At 46.9% G+C, this 25,400-nt stretch overlaps 1 protein-coding gene across 1 annotated transcript in view; it reads left to right on the top strand.

Annotated features, from left to right (window-relative positions):
* Positions 1-25,400, top strand: part of MAP2K1 (mitogen-activated protein kinase kinase 1) — a 369,367-nt gene that overhangs the window by 284,293 nt on the left and 59,674 nt on the right. The window contains exons 9-10 of the mRNA XM_069625019.1: positions 18,684-18,745; positions 19,880-19,925. Of these exons, the coding sequence (XP_069481120.1) occupies positions 18,684-18,745; positions 19,880-19,925 (108 nt within the window). The remainder of the gene's footprint in view (positions 1-18,683; positions 18,746-19,879; positions 19,926-25,400) is intronic.

The raw sequence follows: 25,400 nt of genomic DNA, 5'->3' as shown, positions 1-25,400 counted from the left end.
AGTGGGTCTCCTTCCAGGAGTTGGTCTCCGCACTCCTCCGCTTCTTCGAGGCATTCCCGGAAGCGCCGGCATCGGTCGCCTTCCCCGTCCTCTTCCAAGGACTCCGCCAGTCGGCGGGTCACTTATCCCTCCATGCAAGCGACACCGGAGGAATGGGCTTCCTTCGGGAAGCGGATGCTAGCGATTCTTGAATCGGAGGGCACCGGTCTTTCCGCGCCTCCGAGTGGGGTCAGTCGGCACCAGTCGAGAGACACCGCTCGTACGCCTTCGGGCTCGGGTGGTCGGCAAAGCTCGCTGGAGAGCTCCCGCTCGGACAAGGGTAGCCGTTCTCGCCATGCCAGTTCCAGGTCCCGGTCCTCGACGCGCTTTAGACCGTGTGATCCTGTGCCGTCTTCGAAGAAGACGTCGACACCTGTGGCGCCGAGGTCGTCGATAATTTCTCGCGAGGCTCCGCTTCCGAGGGGGTCATTGACGCTGTTGGCACAGAGGTCGTCGAGAGACATGTTCGGAGCTCCGGCTTCGAGGCCTGTGTCGACGGCGTCGATGCTGGCGGCGCTGCAGCTGACGTCGACGCCGATTAGCTCGATGCCGTTTCTGTCGACGCCGGCGCAGACTCTTTCGGCGCCCTCGACGCCTTTCGAGGCGGTGGTGTCGGAGGGGCCCCGTGGCACGGGGTTAGCCCCTTGAAAGGCTCTGGCTAAGGTCAGGCACTACTTTGGTCCCCAGAGGTCTTCCTCTCCCTGCCTGGAGTACATTTCAGAGGGTGATGAAGGCTCTGATTACGGCTTGGTTCCGGTTATGGTACCACATGAGCTTATCTCTGGCCATAGCCAGTTTGATTACCTGAGGCAGTCACTGCATGATGCCAGTGGACTGGACACCTCTCCGGAGGTGGAGTTTTGTAGGCCGGAGCCTGGCACTCATGCTGATTCTTCATATCGGCGCTTTATGTCTCGGGTCACCGAGTACTTGGGTTGGGGAGTTCGTTCAGGATGATCTCACGGACATTCTTGATCTTGGTCCCCCCACTGACCCGGTTTTGCCGTTTCATGTGGCTCTGCAGAGAAGGGTGGCGGCGGCTTGGACTGCTCCGGAGAGTCTCCCAGCAGTGGGAAAGTCTTTGTCGTGAAAATACCATCCAGCTAGTAGCGACCCCTGCTACTTATCCAGGCACCCCACTCCGGAGAGTTTGGTGGTGCAGGCCGCTACGGCCCTGGCAAAGCAGGCATTGTATCCTACCATCCCTCCGGATAGGGACGACAAACGTTTTGACGGCTGGGCGAAGAAAGTGTTTTCTTCAGGGGGTATGGCGCTTCAGGCGGCCAGCTCCATATGTGCCTTGTCTCGTTTCACACACACTCTGTGGAACTGTGTTGCATTAGCGGCTGAACGTAGGTTTCCTTGCTATGCTTCAGGATGGCAAGGATGCCATGTGTGAGGCTGTTCAGTCGGGTTTGGACATGGCAGATTGTGTCAGCCGGTCCATGGCGGCGAGCACCGTAATACGCAGGTTTGCGTGGTTGCGGAAGTCTGGTTCGCTCCTGATGTGCAGTCCCGGCTCCTCAACATGCCCTTTGACGGTGAACATCTTTTTGGCAGCAAGGCTGGCGAGAGCCTTGAGAGGTTGCAGACCTCCAAAGCTGCAGCAAAGTCGTTGGGCGCTGCAGTTCGCCAACCTCTGCCTTTTCGTCCTACGGGACAGCAATGGAGGGGAGGTTCCTTTCGCTATTACTCGTCCTTCACTAAAGCGTGAGGAGCTAGCAGTCAAAGAGGCCACCGTAAGAGTGCCAGAGGTGGAAACAAGGGTACTCGAGGTGCCAAGGCCGCTCGGGTAGTTGCCTCTTTGCCCTCAGGCAACGCTGCAGCCGCTATCACTCAGTTATGAGGCCAGGTCCCATGGTTCGCCGGTTGGGGGAAGGCTGGCGCAGCATCTTGTAGAGTGCCGAGCCATTACTTCAGATGTGTGGGTTCTGGAGATCATAACCCACGGCTACTGTCTTCCTTTTCGGCAGAGGCCTCACGACAATCCACCTGGGAACCTCTCTTTGAAGAGTCCGGATCTGCTCCTTGCGCAGGAAATTCAAGCCCTGCTGGAGAAAGGCGCCATAGAACTGGTGCCTGTAGCGGAGAGGAACAAGGGATGGTGTTCCCCTTATTTTTTGATTTCGAAGAAAGACGGGGCATTGAGACCCATCATGGACTTGCGCGGTTTGAACAAACTCCTCAGGAAGGACAAGTTCAAGATGGTTACTCTCTCTCAAGTCCTCCGGGCCCTTCAACTTCAGGACCGGTTGGTGTCTCTCGACCTCAAGGATGTTTACTTCCATGTGCCGATCCATCCCAAGCACAAGAAGTACCTGAGGTTCGCGGTTGGCGGCTCGCACTTTCAGTTTCGGCTCCTGCCGTTTGGATTGACCTCCACCCCGAGGGTTTTCACCAAGCTCATGGTGGTGGTGGCAGCGCATCTCAGGAAAGGGGGGATTCACGTCTACCCCTACCTGGACGATTGGTTGATCAGGGGGCGCTCTCCCGAGCAAGTCCTGCATCATCGGTCAGTCACCTGCCACTCCCTTCACAAGCTGGGCTTCTCCCTCAATTTAAAGAAGTCCCATTTGACACCAACGCAGCAGCTCCAGTACATCGGAGCAGTGCTCGATACGTCCCTGGGGCAGCGTTTTCCTCCCCAGGTGAGGGCTCTTCACTTTCAGCAGATGGTGCACAAGTTTCAACTTGCCCAGAATCTCCCAGCGTCCGAGTTCTTGAGACTGCTCGGCCTCATGGCATCCGGCATTCTTCTGCCGCCAGAGGCTCATCTGCGAATGAGATCTTTGCAGTGGGCACTCAAGCTCCAGTGGTCTCAGTCCTCCGGCCGGCTGCCGGACCCTGTTCAGGTGCCGCCCTCAGTCGCCCAGGACCTTCTATGGTGGGCCGTCGAAGGCAATCTGATGAAGGGGGCCCCATTTTGGCTGACCTGGCCAGAGGTGACGATCGTGACGGACGCATCCCTCACGAGATGGGGAGCTCATGCCAACGAGTTGACAGTCAGCGGTCGTTGGTCTCCATCGGAGTCCAGACTCCATATCAATCTGTTGGAGCTGAGGGCTGTCAGGCTTGCCCTGAAGGCTTTTCTGCCAACTGTGCGAGGAAAGAGTGTCCTGATTCTAACGGACAACACGGTGGCCATGCACTACCTCAACAAAAAGGGGGGGGGGCAGGGTCACTTCCTCTGTGCAGGGAGGCAATGCAGCTCGAGTTCTGGGCCATCCAGCAGGAAGTTTCAATCTCGGCTGTTCATCTGGCCGGAGACGACAACGAGACGGCAGATGCTCTGAGCAGGCAGAGCACGATCTCTCACGAGTGGGAGCTGGCTCGGGAGATTCTCCTGGAGATCTTCGCCCTTTGGGGGACCCCTCAGGTAGATCTCTTCGCCTCCAGTGTCAACCGGAAGTGCGAAAGGTTTTGCTCGCGGGAATTTACTCCAAAAGGAGCCTTAGGAGACGTGTTCGTGGTGGAGTAGTCATTCCCACTGCTGTACACGTTTCCTCCAGTCCCCGTCATTCCGCAAGTACTGTGGAGATTACGGAGGTTCGGTTCCCGGATGATTCTCATTGCTCCGGCATGGGCCCGGAGGACATGGTACCCGGACCTTCTCGACTTGTCCATCTGCCCTTCACGTCGTCTTCCCTACCGAGACGATCTGCTCTCACGGGAGGGGGGTCAGGTTCTCCATCCAGAGGTCAGATCCCTCAACCTTCACGCTTGGCTTCTGAAAAGTTGAGGTACAAGGATTGGGACCTCCCTGAAGACGTGATGGAGGTGTTGCTCTCGGCCAGACGGACGGCAACAAAGTCTCTGTACCGTTGCCGTTGGAGAAAGTTCTGCAACTGGTGCAGAGTTAAGAATGTGGATCCTTTTGAATGTGAAATTCCCATGGTTCTGTCTTTTTTGCTTTCTTTGGCCCACAGGGGCTTGCAAGTGGGGACCATTAAAGGTTACCTGGCGGCGCTGTCCATATTTAAGCGCTCGTCTGAAGAGTGTTCCTATTTTAAGATTCCTTTAATTTCTCAGTTTTTGAAAGGGCTCACTAATGTGTTCCCTCCGTCACCTTTTCTGGTGCCCGGTTGGGATTTGAACCTTGTTCTTAAGTTTCTTATGGGTGCTCTGTTTGAGCCTTTACATTCTTGCCCTTTGATACTGCTAACTCTTAAAACTGTGTTTTTGGTTGCGGTTACTTCCGCTCGCAGGGTGAGTGAGTTACAGGCACTTTCAGTTAAGCCACCCTTTACTGTGTTTCATAAGGACAGGGTTGTCCTTAGAGTTCGTCCTTCTTTTCTTCCGAAGGTGGTTTTGGAATTTCATTTGAGCCAGAAGGTTGTTCTTCTGGCGTTCTATCCTCCTCCACATCCTGGTAAGGAAGAGGAGAGGCTCCATAGGCTTGATCCTAGGAGAGCGTTGAGCTTTTATATTTCGTGCATGTCCTGGGTCAGAGTGGACGATCAACTTTTCATTGGTTAAGCTGGAAAGCGTTTGGGACAAGCTGTGACGAAACAGACTTTGTCTCGTTGGATTATTTGAGCTATCTCCGAGTGTTACCGCTTGCTGGGTAAGGACCCTCCGGCTGGCTTGCGGGCCCATTCTACCAGGGGAGTGGCTGCATCTACTGCCCTGCAGAGGGGTGTTCCTATTCGTCACATCTGTGATGCAGCCACCTGGGCTTCAGTACATACTTTTGTACGTCACTACTCCCTCGATTCCATCAGAGGGCAGGATCTGGCCTTTGGCAAGGCAGTCCTATATTCTGCAATTTGATTGGGCATGCTAAATTTGTGTTCTAAATTCTTTTCCCACCTCCTTGCTTGGCACTGCTTTGGGAGTCTGTCATAGATATGGAATACGTCAGAGGACCCAATCCCCTCGAAGAACAAGTTACTTTCTTACCTGGCAACGTTCTTTCGATGGGATGGTCCGACGACGTATTCCATATCGCTCCCTCCCTACCTTCCCCGCTGCAGAATTTCTTTTGCGATTGCAGCTTGCGTTCCGCAAGGCCTTGTGTGTCTGACTGGCATAAAACTGGTGGCACACCTTCTGGGGGAAAAAACTATAACTGAGGCTATGGGCGTCGTGCGTCCTACTTAACACATCGGGTGACGTCGGCCGTCGGAGTAGGTCCATTACCTGTCATAGATTGGATTACGTCGTCAGACCATCCCATCGAAAGAACGTTACCAGGTAAGAAAGTAACTTGTTCTTCTGCTATGACAGGCTTGCTGGGACACCTGATCCCACGATGATGGTAGCAGCCGTGCCTGCTCCCTAGTTCCTCTGGGTAATGCAGGAGCAATAGAGCAGGGTTTCTGGGTTCTTCAGGTGGGGAGTTGAAAATATTGGAACAATCTATGGCTAGTCCAGTCATGTCTGGGCCATAATGGCTATTGTTTTATCTGGCCTGGCATATTCACCACTTTTTCCACTAGCTCTTCCCACCTCCACCGGGGTTTGACCCTTCAGATCAGCCCATAGTCCTAACCCAGCCGTATACATCCCATCTGCTCCTTGAGCCGAGCTTCTAGTTTGTTCTTTCTGGTATCCTTTCTTTTGTTCTCATTCTCTTCTCTGGCTGCTTCATGGTCCTAGCCCTCGGGGCTCAATCTTGCTTTCCACCTCCTTTCTCAGTAGGCTCCTCAGTCCAGTGCTTCTCCCCTCAGCCTTTGACATTGTAGCTCCCTCCTTTACTGCCAGACTGAGGCTTCAAACGCCATCCTCTCTTCCTCAGTGAAGTTATAACTCTTCTCCTCCAAACTTTACTTTCCCTGTGTACACTTTCATCTCAGCAGAGTACCCGAACTTTTCCAACCACCACCTATCACCACTGAGTGGGTCCCGCTCTTCTAAAAGAACTCCAACTACTGCCCCAGTTGTTATGAAGTCCTGAAACATCCAGATTTTGGACCTCGTTATGAGTTTGGTGGTAGTCTGGTGGTAAATCTGTTGAACTACTGCCAAATTTGGTTAATGTCACCACCACTTGGTCCAGCGGAATTACTGCAGATTACAAGTGGTGGTATGGCAGTGTAAGTGCCCATTTATGGAGTCCATAGGTAATTCTGCTGATTTGGAATTTATTTCTGCTGGAGGTTTTTCCTCTGCCTCGCCACCAACCTTGAAGTATGGTGGTGTGGTAATGCAGCGGTATTTCAGCGGGGTTACTACTGCATTATGGCTGTTTTTTCCTGCACTGCCATACTTGTAATGAGGCCCTTTGTCTACTATTACCTCCCACTACAGTGACTCTTAATATTAAGCTCTCTCCTCCATTCTCTGCTGTAATCTCAGCCTCCTTCAACAGCTCTCCTTCATCCACCTCTAATAACTCCACAGCCTCCACCAACAACCCTGTCAACCTCCTCTGACTCTCCACCCACCTTCAACAAATCTCCTTCACTGACTCCCTAAACTCCTCCCAGCACCTTTCCACTAACTACCTCTGATAACTCTCCTCCAACCTCCTAGAGTGACTCTCCAAATATAATACCTCCTATCACTGTTTCTTCCTCCAACCTAGTTTTAATTGCCTTCTCCGCACCTAGCTCCTCAGTGATTCGTCATCATGCTCTGCTTCTTCAGCCGCTTCCTCTTTTCAGCTACACACATTTCCTTCTCCCCTATAATATAGAGCCTTATACCCTCTCCTGTTGCCACCAAATGAGCATGGCTTAATGAAACAGAGATCATAAGAAGTGCGACATCCATCTTGGATTTCATTGGACTACTCAGTCTCTTCCAGATTGCCACCTTACCCTTGATGGAAACAAAGTAAGATCTGCATGCTAATTCCTTTTACTGGGGTTTGTGCGGCCCAGAACTATGTTGTTTATGCAGTTTCTGATAGTGTGGCATTTTTGCTGCTCTGCGGACCCATTAGCAAGTCTGTGAACCTCACAGGATTCAAAATATTACTTTTTGTTTTTTTCAGGTCAGTAAATCCTGTGCACCTTAAATCTATTGTTCTGAGGTGCCTGTATCAGATTTTGTGATCCTGCTTGGCTAAACATGATTTCAAGTGCTCCCTTAAATGGGCCGGTTACCATTTCAATATTAAGAGGGTTACACCTTCCATGTGCGTCCCAAGTCATCTTAACATCCTTCCTTATAGTGCTTGTCTCCCTAGTAAAGTGTTGTGGGACTTAACAACGACTGTGTTCTCAAGGAAAAAGGGGATTCTGGGAGGTGTAGTCTGCTAGTAGCCCCTCTGCTATGCAATGGGGGTGCAGTGTGATGCTCAAGGAAATCCCCATGTACAACCCCTGGGGCTGATGTGGAGGGGGACCCAGCCCCTAAGGCCACTGGCTGCAGCCATCCCGCCAAGTACGGCACATCATCAAAATTCTCATAATAAATGTTCTTTTCCACAGGCATCTCCATGTAAAGGTTGGCAAGCAGCTCTAGAGATTGTTGTTACGCTCACCTGGCTCCCACAGGGGCGTCGGTCAGACCCGGACAGCTGCGGTCTCCACCCACGTGATGCGTAGTGCAGCGATGAATGACTGGATCTGCCCTCCTAATCTTGTCTGCTTAACCCGTAGAAATATTCTCCTGCAAGTGGAGAGATGGATTTAGCCACTTGTGGATTCAAGTGATGGCGCCCCCACAGTCCTCCCCAACTAATCACCTCCGAAATGCCCTCACAGCAATCTCACCTTATATTCTTGAAAGATGAGCTCTCCATCCTGCGTGGATTTGCAGGGGCGCGTCGATTCCAGTTACTCCACTGGTTTGAAGGCTCGGGAGAGTTCCGGAGATTATTGACTCTGAGGTTCCTGGTGAGGACCAGTAAGTATTAAGTTCATAGAGTTCAATATGTCCGATGTTCACTCTTGTTCCCCCCCCCTTCCTTTCTTGTCTTGCAGCTGGCTCGTGAAAAGATGCTCTTGTGGCAGCTGGTGGCGCTCAGGTAAGAGTCTGTATTACCCGGCGATGTCCGGTAAATGTTGCATGAGGAAAACATGTTGTTTTGTCTCTTTACAGATGCAGCACGTGAAAATATGGAGCGTCACAAAAGTATGCCTCCGGTGGTAAATCAGGTAAGTCTATGGTGGTAAGAATTATATTTGTTGGTTCCCTCGGCTCACCTTGTGGTTTTCTTTTGTCTCCTAGGTGCCGAAGTTCGGCGAAGAAACGATGGAGGCAGCGCCGACCCGAAGGATGCTGTGAAGACTGGTGAGTATGGCGCGGCGCTGCAGCTGGAGGTGCGGCACGAGCAGAAATGATGTTCTTTACAGGTCCGGAGACGAGATGGATCCAGAATCAGGTGTGGAATAGAAATAAGTTTGTTTTCTAACCTTGTCCCTTGATTTCCTCTTTGTTTTAGGAACTCCAGATTCGAGGCGGGCGTGGCAGAACACTGGATGCAGGCTGCAGGCACGGTGAGCGTTAGGCTGCTGGATGCAGAATAACGCGAACCGTGTTGCTGGTCAGGCGTGGTTTAAATAGCCTCAAAAGTAGTCCCAGGTAAGAAGAACCACCCCCGAGTAAAAAATAGTCCCTGTAGAAAAATAGTCCCTTTCAGGCTTCATGTTGGATTGGAGTCATTTGCAGCATGGTCTGCCTGAGGTAAGTAATGACTATGAGCCTGATTCCTATTATGAGCCTGGCGCCTAAGGCGCCAGGACTGAACCCAGATAGCCCCTAGCCGGGGCTGCTGAGGTTTTACTAAATGTCTAGATGCCTGCTCCCGGGGCTGATGGGCTTGATCCGGATGCCTGGGGGTAGGCATTGTGACAATTGTCGCCCCATACTCATTCCTTTGGTTTTAAGTAACAACTCAATTTTAAATATTCTAAAGATGTGCATCAAAGCTTTCAGTGGCAGCTTGATGATTTCTGGACATGAAGAGAAGATTTAAGGGATGGTCAAGTGTAGTCAGAGCCCCTTGTAAAACAGCCAATGAATCATTTAGCACAACGTTAATGTAGAGATTATGTATCAGGCTGGAGCGTGAAGCCTGCCACCATCATTGGCATCATGCCCTGACATGAGATTTCATTTTGGTTACAAATGTTCGTAGGAAATACATCAGTGTATTTTAACAATGTTTCTAATATGAGATGATCCCTTATTTGATGGCATGACCCAGGAAATTGGTTAAACCAATATGTTTTTAGGGATCGCATAAAGTGCCAGGATCTCTGGTGATGAATTATTTAGAAAATCTAGAACTGGTGGTTGGAGTGATGGCAACTTGAGAGGACAGCTCCTGCCCAGAAAATCCTGCTAAAATGCATATATATATATCATGGCAAACTCAATTTAAATGCTATACCTTCCCTCATCTAGAATGACCAGACTGGGGAGAGGGAAAGAGGGACAAACTGCTGCTCTGAGTGAAGCCTCACAACCTTCAAAGAGAGTGAGAGACGTGAGTAAAAGGAGCCTGTTTGGAGTCCGACCTGAAGGTCAATCTGCTGAAGACTACCTGACTGAAATCATGGTTGTGGTTGTGGTGTCCATTGAGAAGATTAAACAGACTGTGTTAGAAATAGAAAATGATCAAGCTATGGTCAAGAGGCGCACCGAGGAATTGAAAACTAGAGTCTCTGGATCTGAAGACTGGCTGTTGGCTTTGGAAACAAAAGTGTGAACCATGCCTGTACTCCTGGAGGCATCTGACAAGAAAACCTCTGAGCAAGAAATCTACAATAGAAGATCTAACCTGAGGATTCCAGGATTCCCAGAAGGTGCGGAAAGTGGTCGTCCTATTGATTTTCTGCCGAATGTATTGCCCAAACTATTAAATCTGCCTCCGGGGAACGTGCTGGAGATTGAGCGAACACACACTCTTGCCCCTAAACTAGGAGTCGGTCAACCCCCTGGTGCCTTTCGGTTAAGGTGTTTAAGATACCCATTGAAGGATATGCTGATGAAAGCAGCAGAGAATTGGGGTTGCTGAAATGGAATGACAAACATACCAGTATGGTCTTCAATGACTTCAGTAAAGAAATCGTTATGCAGAGGAAACGGTTTACTGAATGCAAGAGGCTTGCCAAAGAGAGGAAAATGGCTTATTATATGACTCATCCTGCTGTAATGAGAGTGATTGTTGATGGGATAATACACATTTTCACTGATCATCAATAGTCACTCTCTTTTTTGAAAGGAATTCAACCTTGGTGAAAAGTCTTCAAGGTTACAGAGCCAAAGGCATTGGTTCCTATTGCATATGTGAACATTTATACGCATTAATGGAGGTGTGTACACTTTACTTTTAATTGTTTTATTTGCTTAGAAGCTTCAATGTATTGAAGATGGAGACTCTTATAAGGCAGAGGTTACGAATTGAGCATTTGTTTTGACTGCAAATCCGTTGCCTGCAACGGTCTGCGTTCTATCAGCATGACACAGACGAAATGGAGGGTCCTTTCCTTTAACTTATAGCAGTGTGCCATCACAACATGGTGCTCACAGAGACAATGTGTCGCTTTCGGTGTCCCGGCTGAGGAAGAGTCGTTATGCCTTCCATTTCTCATTTGTGTGCATAGCGAGATGTTTTGCGCACATGAGAGGCCGCCCTCGAGTTAGATTGCTGTAGGAAATTATGCAGACATTGGAAATCTGTCCTGCAATATCCTATCACGGAAGAATCTTTAAGTTCTGCATCGGCACATTGTTTTTGGGTAAGCAGAGTTTGTTCTGACGGTCCCTCTTGGGAGATACATGTTTGCGGAGACTTGAGTTGAAGGATCACTTTCCCCTTATATTGTACCTGGACTAGTCTATATATCGTGGACGAGTTAAATGTGTAGCGTAGAGCAGAACGCAATTGAAATATGGTGTGGACAACTTGCGTTCAGGGACTGACTTCGGGTAAATAGCCCACTTTACTGATCCAAATAGATGCCATTCATGAAACCAGATGGCTAATGTCACATGGGGTACAAGTATCTGTCACTCGCGTTTCATTATTAATAGATGTCTGCCATCACCCTTTGCCGCTTCTGGACACAACCCGCCAATTGATGTATTTAGAATGAAGTCGCTAGAAGATCTATCATGGATGATCTGTCCAGGAGAATAAATGCTGGCACCAAATAAACCATAACGGAGGGCAGAGGATTGTTTGGCTGGGTTTGACTCGATGTGCCTGCATTAACTTTACGGCTGGTGACCCATGCCTCATACGACACGGCCCTTCACCACAGAATCACCCGAACTAGCGGGACATTGGACATTTATCACCACCAGCCAGGATGTGAGCAATGAGGAAAGGGCACAATGCCAAAGCTTCAGTTTTGCAGCTCTTTGATAAGTCCAACCTGCGAAAATGGTGTTTGCTGCTGTACAGACACATTTTTATTTATTATGTGTGAGACATTATCTTGGAAAATGTGTGGTGTCCATAGAAACGCAAATTCAAGAATGATGATCGTCTGCATGTCTGAGAATATACTGTATTGCTCACTTGGTGCTTGATTGCTGTGAACATCTGAATATATGGGGTCCATGCACGTGTGCTCTCGAATACATTTTATATGATATGGTGTGTTCATCCACCAAGGCTTCATTAGGTCTACTGGCAAAATATTGGGTTGTATTCGGATGTGATGTTTATTTATGGGTGATGTGTAGGTATGTATGCAGGTGTGTATGTACTTGTATGTGTATGTATAGAAATATATGCATGCATATGACGTTGAGTATGCATTCATGAATGTGTATATGGGTGTTAAATGAGAGTGTGCGACTGTTTGGGTTACGGTCTGTCTGTCTGTAAGTGAGTGCAACTCTGTTGTTACCCGTATAGATCTGCTTATTTACATGTTCAAATTGAGGTTTGTACCCCAGCGCCTTTGACTCGAGTGCCCTTAGGAACTGTAGGTTTAGTCGTTTTTACTGTTGTTTCCAGTGTTAGACTCATCTGTCATTTACATTTTAATGATGGGTGGGTGTTGCTGCCTCACTGCTTTCCTTGTTTAGCTGGTTCTAGTTTCGCAGAGGGTAGGCCAAGTTATATGAGATTAAACTGAATTAATTGTATTGAATTGTAGATAGTTTGACTTGTATGTTATTCTCTGTACCCCCCCTCCCAAGTTTTTCCTAACTTGGGCCTTTTCTCTTCTTTCCCCCTTTTTTCTTCTTCTTGTGGGGGGGGGGGTTTCAAACTACTTATTTGTCTGCTGCGCCCTGTGCATTATGTGTATTTATGCCATTATATGTGTGCTCAATCAAATGATGGTGGGTGGCGGTGCAATTTTAACCATAAAAATATTTGGATGTGTTGGAAATAATGGCCGCATGTTTGGGTTTCATGAGCTGGAATGTTAAAGGTGTAAACAACCCGGTTAAGAGGAGGGCGATACTGACATATATGACTAAAAAGGGGCCAAGCATAGTGCTTCTCCAAGAGACTCTTAACGGGGGATCAAGTGGGTTACATCCTGAATAGTTTGTATGTAAAAGAATTTTCAAGCTACTGCCAGTAATTCACGTGGTGTTTCTGTCCTGTTTAGAAATTACCTGAGATATACAATTGATAGTGTGTGTGTGTTGATCCTGATGGGAGGTTTGTTGCGCTTAAATTACATGTGGAAAATGTGTATCTAACGCTTTTGAATATTTACACACCCAAAGTAGATCAGCTGCCTTTGTTGATAAACTAGATGAAATCCTGGATAAGTTAGATAGTACGGAAATGATGGTGGGGGTTATTTTAATACCACGTTCGACTTGAAAATGGATACATCTAATCAGACACGCTCATACGCTGAGGCCAACGTCAGGAAAGGACACTTAAGATTGTTAGACAAGTGGGACTTGCACAATATTTGGCGTGATTTTAACTGTGAGAGTAAATGTTACACTTTCCACTCGACCCCTCATGGGACATCTTCGTGTATTGACCTTTTTCTGATTAGTAGGAGCTTATGTGGTGATATTTGTAGTGTTGGTATTCGTGAAGTTGTGATATCTGACCATGCCCCAATTGAGTTAGCTTTGGATGGATCTGCAGGTGTTTTGTGAAAAATTGGCAAATTAACACATAGTTACTAAATGATTGAGAATTTGTCCGCCAAATTGGACAGGAAATCTCAATATTCCTGGAAGAAAATCTGGATTCGGTTGACAGGTTGTCAATAATTTGGGATGCTTTGAAAGCAACTATAAGAGACACATTTATTAGTTATGCTTCATACAAGAAGGGAGAAAGGGAGAAAGATATGGCCAGATTAGAGGAAGTGTATAGGACAGCTACGGAGCAATATTGTGACAGACCCAGTGATGAGACTATCCTGGCTATGTCAAATGCTAAAGATGTCTTAGACTGTGAACTTTGCCTAAAAGCAGAGACATATTTGTTTTATTTGAGGTACCATTCTAGGAGCGAGGTGAGAGGTTGGGAGCATTACTAGCGAGTTTAAAGCAGAGGGAGGCAACAGACAAGTGCTCTTTGTTGTCGAAATTGGAGGCGCAGTTTTGAGGAAGAATGAAGATATTTGTGAAGAGTTCAGGCAGTATTATGCATCTCGATATGAAGAAGACAGGCTTGTGTCTGGGGAGGAAATTAAAGATCTTGTCTTTGCGCCATATGTATGCCGAGTCTAGGAAAACAAGATAAGTTAGTTCTTGATGCAGAAATTACAGCCCAAGAAATGGAAATAGCAATTAGGACTTCGGCTTGTGGTAAGTGCCCTGGGCCTGAGGGTTACCGATGGAATTTAAAAAAACATTTAGTCAGGGCATGCCTCCTTTCCTTGTATTGTTATATATGGAAATTGTGCATACTGAGGTGGTCGCAGTATCTATGCTGACACCATTAATCAGTTATTTCTAAACCAGGGAAGAATCATTCTTTATGTGGGAACTATCAACTCATCTTGCTTTTAAATGTTGACGTCAAGGTTTTGGCGAACGTGTTTGCAATGAGACTGAATGGTTTACTTGCTAAAAGAATTCACAAAAATCAGACAGGGTTTGTATGTGGCAGGAATAGCGACGATAATTTGTGTGACTTGCTTGATGTCATATGCCTCAAGAGAAACTCTACTGATGCCTATGCAGCTGTTAGTATAGATGCAGAAAAAGCTTTCGACAGGGTGAGTTGGCCTTTTCTACATCAGATCTTGCACGTTTTGAAGCTCTGTGTGGTGGAGCAAGAGCAGCCTTGAGTGTAAATGGCCATATTTCCGATCTTTTCAAAATCCAGAAAGGCACGCGTCAGGGCTGCACTTGTTATTGGACTTGTTCATTGAGCCTCTCGCAGTTGTGCTGAGTAATCATCCAGGTATTGAAGGTCCTTTTTTATGAAGATGATCTTTTGGTGCTGATTTCTAACCCAGAGCGTTCATACCTGGTGCTTTTGTTATCACTGCAGAGGTACGGGAGCGGAGCATTTCTAATTATAAGAGGAATGTATCTTGAGTTTTTCAGATTTCCCATTCGTGTCATAGAGGGCTGTTTAATGTGGATTTTGAGGTGTGGGCTGATTCAGGTTTTAAGTATTTGGGTATTCATGTTGACAGGGGTGTTGAATCTCTCCTTGTTGATAATATTAATCAAAAACTTGTTGAGATAGACATTTTTTGCAGTAGGTGGGAGAATTTGAAGTTCTCCGGGGAAGCATTAGTGTGGTGAAAATGTCTCTGCTTCCGAAATTACTGTATACATTCAGTATGCTTTCTCTGCCGCTCCCAAATACATTTATTTTGCTTATTAATAAGTCGCTAAATAGGTTTTTGTGGTGCGAGGGTGGCCATGCAGGAATCCTGAGAAATGTTCTTCGGAAGCCGGTACATCTAGGTGGCTTTGGTTATCCTGATGTAAGGCGTTCTCATTCTTCATTTGCATTACGTACTCTACACTGCTGGGTTATGCCAGACCAAATTGACTGTGCAGGTTGGATTAACATTGAGAGAGAGATGTAATGAGATTTGTGGTGAAAAGTATTTGCTCTGTTTGGACTCTAGTCTGTTGAGGAACCCAGCTGTGCAACAGTATAAATGTGCTTTGTCATGGATTTCATGGCAGAAAGCGGGCACGTGGAGAATCTGACAGGTTCATGACGGTCAGAATATGTTTGATTTTGAGTTCTCGCGTTTTAAGTATAAACCAAAGGCAGGGGAGATTATTTATTGTTATTTTTTCATTTGTAAAGCGCACTACAGCCCGAGGGCATCGAGGCGTTGTTGCAGGAAGGCGTCTTAGTTACAGGTTGGAGGCTTTGCTCATGGTTACAGAGAGCGAAAGCCTAACATGGTGCAGTGATGCACGTACATAGAAGATTGTGTTTTCATAAATAATACAGTTAGCATAGCTGGTTACAGAGAATGGGATAGGTAGCTTACAGTGTGCAAGGCACAAAGCTAGTTGAGTCCAGTTTATACAAACAGTAGTGTTTTGACAGCTTTCCCAAAGGCTGCATGCGAGTCAATGCTTCGCAAGTGACGTGGGAGGGAATTCCAGTTGGTTTCTGCAATGACTGGGAAGCTGGAAGCTCCTGCGTGGGTCCTGGGGGGGTCTTAGGAATTATGAAACGATTTGTGTAAGCGGTTCTTGTAGGTCTGTCTGTGGAGGGTTTGGTCATACGCTCTTAAAGGTAACAGGGTGCAGTGTTGTGGAGACATTTGTGGGTGAGGGCGAGGGTTTTGAAAATGATGCGCTCCTTTATCGGGAGCCAGTGGACAGTTTCCTGGTTGCTGAAATGTTGTCCATTTTGGATATGCTGGTAGCCGCCCTAAGTGCATTATTCTGGGCAGTCTGTAGTTTCCTGATGTTTTTTGCATAGGTGCCTGCCAGGAGTGCGTTGCAGTAGTCCAGTCGAGACCCGATTATTGCTCTTGCAATGGTGAGGTAGTTCCGTCTTGTCAGGATTGGTCTAGCAGCAGTGAGCAGTTTAGAATGGTAGGCCGCAGCAGATTCTATGGCGTTAACCTGCCTGACCATTGAAAGGTTAGAGTAGAAGTAGACTCCCAAGGTTTTTACCGCCTGTGAGACAGGGATGGAGGTGTTATCAATGGAGAACGATCTGTACTTTACATGGAGCTTCTTTAGGGTTCCTGGTGAGCCAATAAGTACAAACTTCTAACGCCACCAGGATGTGCACTGGCATCGTTATGTGGTTGGAGTAATTGGGATACAGATTTGGGTTGTTTATTGATGGATATTGAGTGGAATTGCATATGGGCGGGCAGGCTAAGTATAAGGTTGTTTTGGAGCTATGTTTTGCGAATGCAGCGGATTAATCATTACTTATATTGGTCACCTTGGAAAATGAGGTCATGTAAATTGTGTTGCGATGATGTTTGCTGGAACCCTCCATATGTTTTGGCTGTGTAGAAAAATTCTGTTTTGGGATGGTGTTTTCCAGAGAATGGATTTGGTTTTGGGTCTGTCCCTTCCCCGAAGCCCACTTATTGATGTACTAGGCTTATTTCCCTCTGATACTATATTGCCCAATGGTAAAAATTATTCAGCGTTCATGGCACTTTTGGTTGCGCAGAAGCAGATTCTGAAATTCTGGAGGAGTGGTGGTGCCCCTTGTGCGGATGACTGGCTGTTGAGTTTGTCGCTTCTCTCTAGGAGAGCGAAAGTAGCTTTCCATAACAAGGATCAACTTCATAGATATGAAAAGATTTGGGATGTGTTTAACAACATTTATGCTTAGTTATTTACATTTGTGTCCTTCGGGGTAATACATTTTGGCCCCCTATCGACACCTGTGAGTAGTGTGACATTTATTTGTATTTTAATTTTATTTTTTCTTCTTCTGTTTTGACATTGACTCTTTTCTGCTATAAATATGATGGTTGATTTATGCTATTTGCTTTGTAATTCTATGTACAAAATTGACTGTTTAATAAATGCTCATATACCATTTCAAAATAATAAATAATACATTGAAAACAAAAAGGAAATTTTGTTTGTTGGCGTTAAACCAGCCTTTCTGTAGTCTGTTTCCAAACGAGGTGCCAATAAAGGTTTTTGAGTTTACTACAAGGATGAAAATCAACTTTTCAAGTGGTTGGCAGACTTCATACTCCTGTATACTGAACACTACAGTGCCACCAATTGTATAGTTTTATTTCATTGTAAGATAATTTGTTGGCACTCGGACATCATGGTTCTCTGTTGTCAAGTTACATTTATTTCCCATGTAGTAGCTCTCCAACTGGATATCATTTTAATAGTCACGTTCTCAGAAGTAATTGCTTCTGAAATTGAAAATAAATCAAGATGGTTTGTGGAATTCTGAAGTACTTTTTAGACAGAGTGTATTGGGATTGCCATCTAAATAAATATTCAGTCGTATTTTGCAGAGCACCTTTAGTGTGCCAAGTATCAGCTTGAACCAGTTGGGTAGGGCCGCTGGGGATACAAAAAAAAAAACCCTTTGGTAAAAAGTTATGTTTAACCTTCATTCATGAAGTGGGTGGTGTTGAAACTGCAGCTGGGTTTTTTTTATTTTCGTATTGTTGTTAGTACAATTGGCATCTGGATGCCTTCTTTGCTTTTGAAAGTTTCTTGATGATCCGCACCTCTAGTGCCCTTATTCCCCATCATCGCCTCTTTGATAAATTGTAAGCCGTCAAGTATTTTTCAAAAGTATATTTGGCCTATCAGGTTTTGAAAATGAATTAGTAGATGCCTCAGAGTCATTGCTTTATTCACTATTACTAGCATTCCTGGAAAATGGAGTACTCTACAATAGCGGTTCTGGCCCAGGTGTTCTCTTTTATTCAATAATCTGATTTGACTATAGGTAATGTGAAATCCTTGTCTGAAGAGTTGACTCTTTAATTCTCTTCAGTAGAGCATTGATATACTCTGGAGCTCACTGTGTGTTATTCAAAGCCTGCTCATCTAGACGATTTTTGGATTATAATGAGGTCATACAACACCTTAATTATCCAGGGCATCCAGTCTTGTAAACACTTATTACATTTGAATGTCAGATTCTCTTTAAAGCACCGATTATTTGTAAATATACATGTGTACAAGCTTGTAGGTATTATTCATGCCCTCCCTTAACCAACCATGAAATGTATCTCTGAGGTTTAGGATCAAGTCTCAAGTCAGCCACAGTTTAAATAAAGGCCTGGGGTAGGCACTGTAGTAAATTAAGGACCAGAGTGTGTTGTACTAACTTAACAAACAATATACGTCATAGGTCCCATCACAGCCCATATGACTCTTGCGAAAGAGACTGGAGATCACAACAAATACGTTTTGATTCCCAAACTGCCATTAAAATAAATAGCATCTGCCATAAACTCTTTGAAAAGAACAGTAACTCCTGGGTCTGCGCATTGCACCCATTTACTCAACATCCATAAAGACCCATGCGAGGCAAGGGACACATATGTCCTCTTCTCTTGCATTCGCCATCTTTAAAGACACCTTCTGGGATCGGACACATGTGCAAGCTGAATAGTGACTTTCCTAGTCCATGTTTTCACAAGATTTCTTTTTTCTTTCATTTTAGGATGTCCACTTCTTTGAGCATGCATCCCCCTCAAATTTCCCAATCCCTCCTTATTGTTACGCCTGTCCTACCTGCATAGACCTTATTTGCATTGGAACTGAACTCAATGGGAATTATTGCATAGGTCATGGATGATGCTTTCAATGGTGCACATTGTTTACATTCCTCTCACATGAATGGTGCTAATCGTGTGTGTTGCTATTTTCAGCCTCCTCCAAAATTGCCCAGTGGAGTTTTTGGTCCTGAATTCCAAGACTTTGTGAACAGTTGGTAAGTTTCCAGTGCAATATGTGTACACAGTTTAATCCCTGTTAGATCAAGCACGTTGGGATGTTTGATATGCCCCTATTAACCCTACACAGTTCACATCGAATGTAGTAACATTCCTTTGAGCTCCCACATTGATTAGATAGTTATCCAGTTAGATACATTAATGCCTTTTAGAGCACCCGTAATTACCTCATGAAGGTCCTATCGGGCACACTGATGCTATTAGAGCTCTCCATTATTCTCACAAAAGTGCCGTCATCCACAGCAATGCCCATTAGAACTCCATTTATTTAATGAGCTAATGCCCTTACATTCTCTCCATGGATCCACACAAGGGCCAAGTTCAGGCACAGTAATTCCCCTCAACTCGCCCTTCTTGACCTTGCAAGATCCTTTCCCAGTAATGCCCATTTACGACGGGATCTCACCCATTGATGTGGATGAGGATCTTGCCTGTTAAGTTAATGTAGATTAGCGTGCCTCCTTCAATCCCGAAAAACGAGTCCGATACATTGATGTACTCTCGTTCAGGTTGGAATTGCCATTGCATTTCTGTGCTGGACTGCCCCTGGGCAGGACAAAGACTGATATGCAAATGGATATTTCCCATCTGTGAAAGGCACAGTGAGAAAAAGCAGTGGCTGCGAACTCTCAAGTGGTTAATAACCACTGAACAGGTTATCAGGCCTTGTTCTGTCGAGAGAGGGGCGCCCGCTACCTTTGTAAAACTAAATTTCAAGGAACCTGGGATTGGTAACCCTAGGTCTCCTGGGGGCAACCAGACGTGGTCTCCCTCTCACTGTGCTTAGAGAGGCATCAGCTTCACCTCACTGATGATCCCCAACAAGGGTGAAACACGTGTATGGGGTTGCTGGTGGTACTCTCGTTCAGGTTGGAATTGCCATTGCATTTCGGTGCTGGACTGCCCCTGGGCAGGACAAAGACTGATATGCAAATGGATATTTCCCATCTGTGAAAGGCACAGTGAGAAAAAGCAGTGGCTGCGAACTCTCAAGTGGTTAATAACCACTGAACAGGTTATCAAGCCTTGTTCTATCGAGAGAGGGGCGCCCGCTACCTTTGCAAACCTGATACATTGATGCCTGTAACATGTTTTTCTTTTTATCTTTTCAGTTTGGTGAAAAATCCAGCAGAACGAGCTGATCTAAAGCAGCTTATGGTAAGTAGTGTGCAAAGGAGCCTAGTGCAAACGGTGTATATTGCCGAGTGTGATGGAGTTAATGTAGCACTTTATATAGCCAAAACACATAGTTAATCACCTCTTGGTCCTGATGAATCTCCCGTTTTGGGTCTTTTAGAGATGCACACACTTAAGAATATCTCAAACTGTGGGGCTGTGAACCCCTGGAAGTCCCATTCAAATAAAATTCATCCAGTTTGCAGCCTGTCGGCTGTAGCCAGACTGCTGCTCCTTTAAGTGCTCATACACAGCCAGGCCATTTCGGCAACTCAACATTCTACAGATTAGACCCCCCCCCCCCCCCCCCGCCCATTTAGAGAAGAAACCTCTGTGTTTTGTTGTTAGTTGCTCCATTTGAGTTTCTTTCTGGAAAGTCTACGTTTCTGAATTCCAGACTGTGCCAGGGCTCTGAGGTCTGTTGTAGAGGTAACTGCTATAAGACTAAGCCTTTATGGCTCGCCAAGAAGGAAAGGAGAGGATGTCTGTATTGAAACAATGCTGCAAGTGCCTCAGAAAGAACGTTAGGCTGGAGCCTCCACACGAGCACTGCATGCATATATTGTCCCCTTCCTCGTGGTAATGCGTCCTGTGACCTGTGGAAAGGGCTCATTTCCAGGACCAGTACTGGCCAAAGTAGGGACTGTTGGCCTGACTTCATGCTCAAAAGTGAAAACTGTTCTGGAAAGAAGAAAAAGAAGCACTGGGCCTCTGGTGGGGGGTGCGGGGGTGGGGGGGGTAAGAGGCTGGCTGAAAAGGATAAGTGAATGCCTGTAGTCACTGTTGCCAGAAAGGGGTTGGTTGTTCCCAGGTCAGGTTCAGACCCCAATCATGGTTTAAAAAAGTGACTGTTACCCCACTTTCTTCAGGGAGCCCAGCAACAGAGATGAAACTGGCTGTGGAGGATCTGGTGGTGTCAGTGAAGGAGCGGCTGCTGACAGTGCAGTCGACAGTGGGGTCACCACTGAGGAAGTTGGTAGCTAAGTCTCACTGGCGTGGCGGAGCGACTCTTGTCATCGATCATGGACCAGGGACTCCCAGAGGTCCAGTTTCACGCCCAGATCAAGGTCCTGTTGTCGTTCTGGTTCCCATCATCAATGCTCAATGTCTAGGAGTCACTGTCACTGGTCTTGATCGTCCTTGCCCGAGCCCCCAAAAGAGGCGCACTGGCCTCGAGAGGCCCAGTGAAGCTGCAGGACATTGGCAGAAGGCATGCCCTCTGGCTTGGTGGACAAGATCTTTGAGATTGTTCAGCAGTTTGATTCAGAGTAGGTTCCCTCCGGCTCAGACTCAACCCTACTCTGATTTAGTCACAGAGGAGGGGTCAGAGAAGGAAGGACAGATACCCTGAGAGGAGGCCACAGCAACCAATGAGACACCCAATTACAAGCTACGAGCCTCCACCTTCATATCAGCCGGATGAGAACCTGATCTTCCAGTGCATGATGGTTCAATTGGCTAACCACCTGAATCTGGATGTTCAGTTAGAGGGGAGGACAAGGAATTTATGCTGATAGCCAAGGTCAACCGGCTGTGCAGGTCATCTCTTTTGATCCCCATCTTGCTGAAAGTTTTGAGGTTGGTCCTGCAGGTCTACAAGGCACGTGTGTTAACCCCAACAACTGGCATTTGGGTAGACAAGAAGTACAGGGCACCAAGCCCGGCCCCAGTGTGCTTGAAGGACCAACCTCAGCCGGATACTGTTGTGGCAACCGCTTTCAGGTACAAGTCAGCAATGCTATGGACTTATTTCATGTTGCCCCTTGAGAAGGAATACTGCAAGATAGATGCTGCGCCAAGAAAGGTCATACAGTCTGCGTCCCTGGCCATCTAGGCATCCAAAACTGCAGTCATCCTTGCCCACTGCGGGCGGAACTTGTGTTGCAAGGTACACTTTCTCTTTGAGTTTCTGCTGCAGGACAAGCAGCGGAAAGCGGTAAATCTGGCCCAGGAGGGAGTTCTGATCTCACACAACATCATGAGTGCCACCTGGAATGTGTTAGTCCCAAGCTTCCTAAGTAATGATAATGATAATGATGTGTGTGTTATTTATATAACACCTTAATCCAAAGTATGAACAGCGGGTTGGTGCCCATCGGCAGAGGTGTAAACCTAGATTCTGGACCTACCTTTTGACTGCATCTATTTGGAAAGGCAGCGACAAAGCACTCTTATCGTAAAAGACTAGAATGTGGAGAGCTAAGAGGATACTGTCTTCCAGATGCCCATTAGCATCAAAGGGCTCATCAAGAGGTTATGGCCAGTCATCAGTGTTATCTTTTCACTTGTACTAGCCTTACTATCAGACATACATTTTGAGGTTTGAGCACCACCAACCTCATAGAGGCCAGAACTCCTTTTGTTTGCCGCATAGGACCCGCAGAAGAAACCAGGGCAAAATAGTCCAGTCTCCCAAGCATATCTGACTTTGCACCGGCCATTTTATACTTCCAGCATCCCCCAGTAAAAGGGAGGATCACAAGCCATTAGACATCTTGGCAGTCAATAACATCCAACAAATGAGTCCTGGAAATGGTTGCGTGAGTCATACTTTGGAATTCAAACAAAAGACTCCTGTATACCACCAAGGGGAAGAGGAGTCCCCAGAGAATAACGGTCTAAACGAATAGAGAAAAGTGTAGCCTGTGCTGCTTAAGGATGCTATCATGGTGGTCCAAGGGAGGGCATGGGGGGTTTCAGCTCCAGATACTGCCTCGTGTGATAGGGAGAAAAAGAGCACATGCCCTTCATGAATCTGCGCGCCTTGGACACAAACATCATGAGTAAGATGTTCAAAATGGTGACAACATTGCAGAAATTCCGCGCACTGATTTGAAAAGGTAACCTCCTATGTACCTTGGATCTGGAGGGCAGGTGTTTCCATCTGCCAATCCATAGAATGCACTGAAGATTCCTGCTGTTTGAGTTCCTGGGGGGTGCACTTTCAATTTGAAGTTCTTCCATTTGGACTCAGGTCAGCAGCCAGGATCTGCTCCAAGTGTTTTGTGTGGGAGGCAGCTCACCTGCACACATTTGAAGCCCATGTTTCTCCATAACTAGATGCTTGGATAGTCTACTCGGCCATCCAGCGGGGTGCAAGTGAAGCCATGCATACCACAGTGGGCCTGCTGCACTGACTGGGATTCTCAATGAATGACGAGAAGCCGACATTCAATCCAATGCACAAGATTAAGTTCCTGCATGCTCTCTTCGACACTGTGGAAGAGCCTGGTCAGGCCATCAGATTTAAGGGTGTATTCAATCAACAAAAACAGGTGCCTATCAAGGTATACAAGAGGCTGCTTGGGTTCATGTCACGCTGATCTCATTCTTCAGGTTGCAGATGAGCCAGTTGCAAGAGCGGTGTGACTTACAGTGGAGTCAGCTAGACAGAGACTTGAATGACTTTCTCCATGTAGATGATGTTTTGAAGCATGGCTGTGCTAGACCCAGATCCCCATGTAGTCAAAATTGCGACTTCAAGTAGAGGTACATCAGCTGTTGCTAGTGGCAGACACCTCTTTGTTTGGTTCTCAGTGCAACTGGGGCCTTTTCAAGGTCAGAGGGCCCCAGAAGAATCTCTGTTGCACATCACTGTGCTGGAGTTTACAGCGATTTGACTCCCACTCAAAGCCTTCATCCCAGTAATCTCTGCGAAAGAACACTGGATCCAGACAACACAACTGCAATGTTCTACATTCAAAAACCAGATCGGGAGGGCCAGATCACATCTGCTGTCTCGGTAGGCGCAGACCTCATTGCAGTGGTGGTTCATGTACCAGACGTGGCTGTCGGGTACATCTGGCAGGAAAAATGAAACATGACTGCAGACTTGCTCAGCAGGCATCTAAAAGAATGCTGAGAATGAGAGATGGACACAAAGCTCATGGAACAACTTTTCTGTGCTGTGGTGCCCAGTGGTCAATCTCTTCACCAACGTGGAAAACAAAAAAATGTAGAGTCTTTGCCTCTAGGTGCAGCCATCTGGAATCTCAGGCGGATGTGCCTTCAATCAAATGATATCAGACATTTTTGTATGATTTTCTTCCAATTGATCTTATCCAGAGGGTGGTCAACAAGTTCGGGTCCCCCCCATGCACAATGCCCCTCATTGTTCCGATGTGGGCCAGGCAATCTTGGTACTTGCACCTGTCTCCGCAACTCCACATTCCATCACCTCACCACCATTACCTGTGGTCCAGGGAAAAGAGCAGCATGTTCAACTATGACCCAGCCTAGCTCAACCTGGCAGCACAGTTTCTCAGTGCAGTCATCTGGCATTGGGACAGGACTGCACAGCCATTCTGGCTGAGGCTAGGTTGCGCTCAACAATGGACACTTATGCAAAGAAATCAAAAGGGTTCTGCAGCGTGTATGCCCCAGTTTTAGGGTCATGGGTTGACCCTGTCACATAGACCCTTCTCCACATGGGGCAGGTGACCTGTGCAATACGAGAACCAATCCTACCCCAGAGGTGGTGGGGGAGTTGTACGGAGCCTCTCTTCCGAGCTCTACAGTATGCATGGAGCCACGCATGTAGATTGATACCTTTTTCTCTGTCCCGATGCTCATCAGCCTCTGTTCTAGCCTGGTCTCTTTTTCTACTCTTTCAGATGGTTCCTGAGAAACTACAGCGACCAGCATGCACCAGACACTGCAAATCATGGGGGAGGGGGGGTTCCCTGGAAGTAGCACTGTGCAAGGAAAAATATCAAGTACCACAATGCACCTGGGCCCAAACACAAGACCTGCCTTGGAGGAGAAAGGAGTAGTCTGGGTACCCAAAAGGAAATGGACTAGGCTTTCCCATGCAGGAGCCAAATGGGAGACCAAACGCCTTCTACAGACTAGCTATGCATGCTTCAAGGGATCAGCAACGGTGTAATTGCAACAAGCAGGGAGTTGTCCTGCATAAGGGGCGGATCCTGGAACACTCCTCAATCCCTGCCTGAACAGTGACTTCCTGTTGCTGAAACCGAGAACAACCAATCACATGGACGCATTGCAAAGAAGGAGGCTGAAAAGGAGGCAGCAGAGAAAAAGAAAGCTGGAAGGTAGAAATGGGAAGGAGAGAGAGTAGACCAGGTGACAAGGTCTGGAGGTAGAGGCGACAGGATAGAGCGAAGAAACGTTTGAGAGAGGCCCTTATGAACACTTCCAGAGGAAGTCCTGCATGAAAAAAGGAAAGGTAACAGGAAGAGTTGGGACTAGACAAAAGGTGTTGGCCTAGGTAAGCAGCTGATCCCAAAAGAACCTTCTAGGCAGGAAGAAAGACACTATACAAATCAGCACAGGTAGTCTGAAGTGAGAGGTACTTGGGTGAGGTCGAAGGAGTTAGAGGAAGAGACCAGAGAAGAGGGTTTAGCTGATGGTGAAGAACTTGGAGATGTTTGGTGTATTTGGAAAGATTGAGGGTAAGGTTTTGGGACTGAGATGGTGGTACTAATTTGGTTGTTT

This window comes from Ambystoma mexicanum, chromosome 11, assembly GCF_040938575.1.
Source record: "Ambystoma mexicanum isolate Mex_15411 chromosome 11, UKY_AmexF1_1, whole genome shotgun sequence".
Taxonomy (NCBI): domain Eukaryota; kingdom Metazoa; phylum Chordata; class Amphibia; order Caudata; family Ambystomatidae; genus Ambystoma; species Ambystoma mexicanum.
The sequence above is the reverse complement of the archived record's forward strand: the minus strand, read 5'-3'. Positions and strand labels throughout refer to the sequence as shown.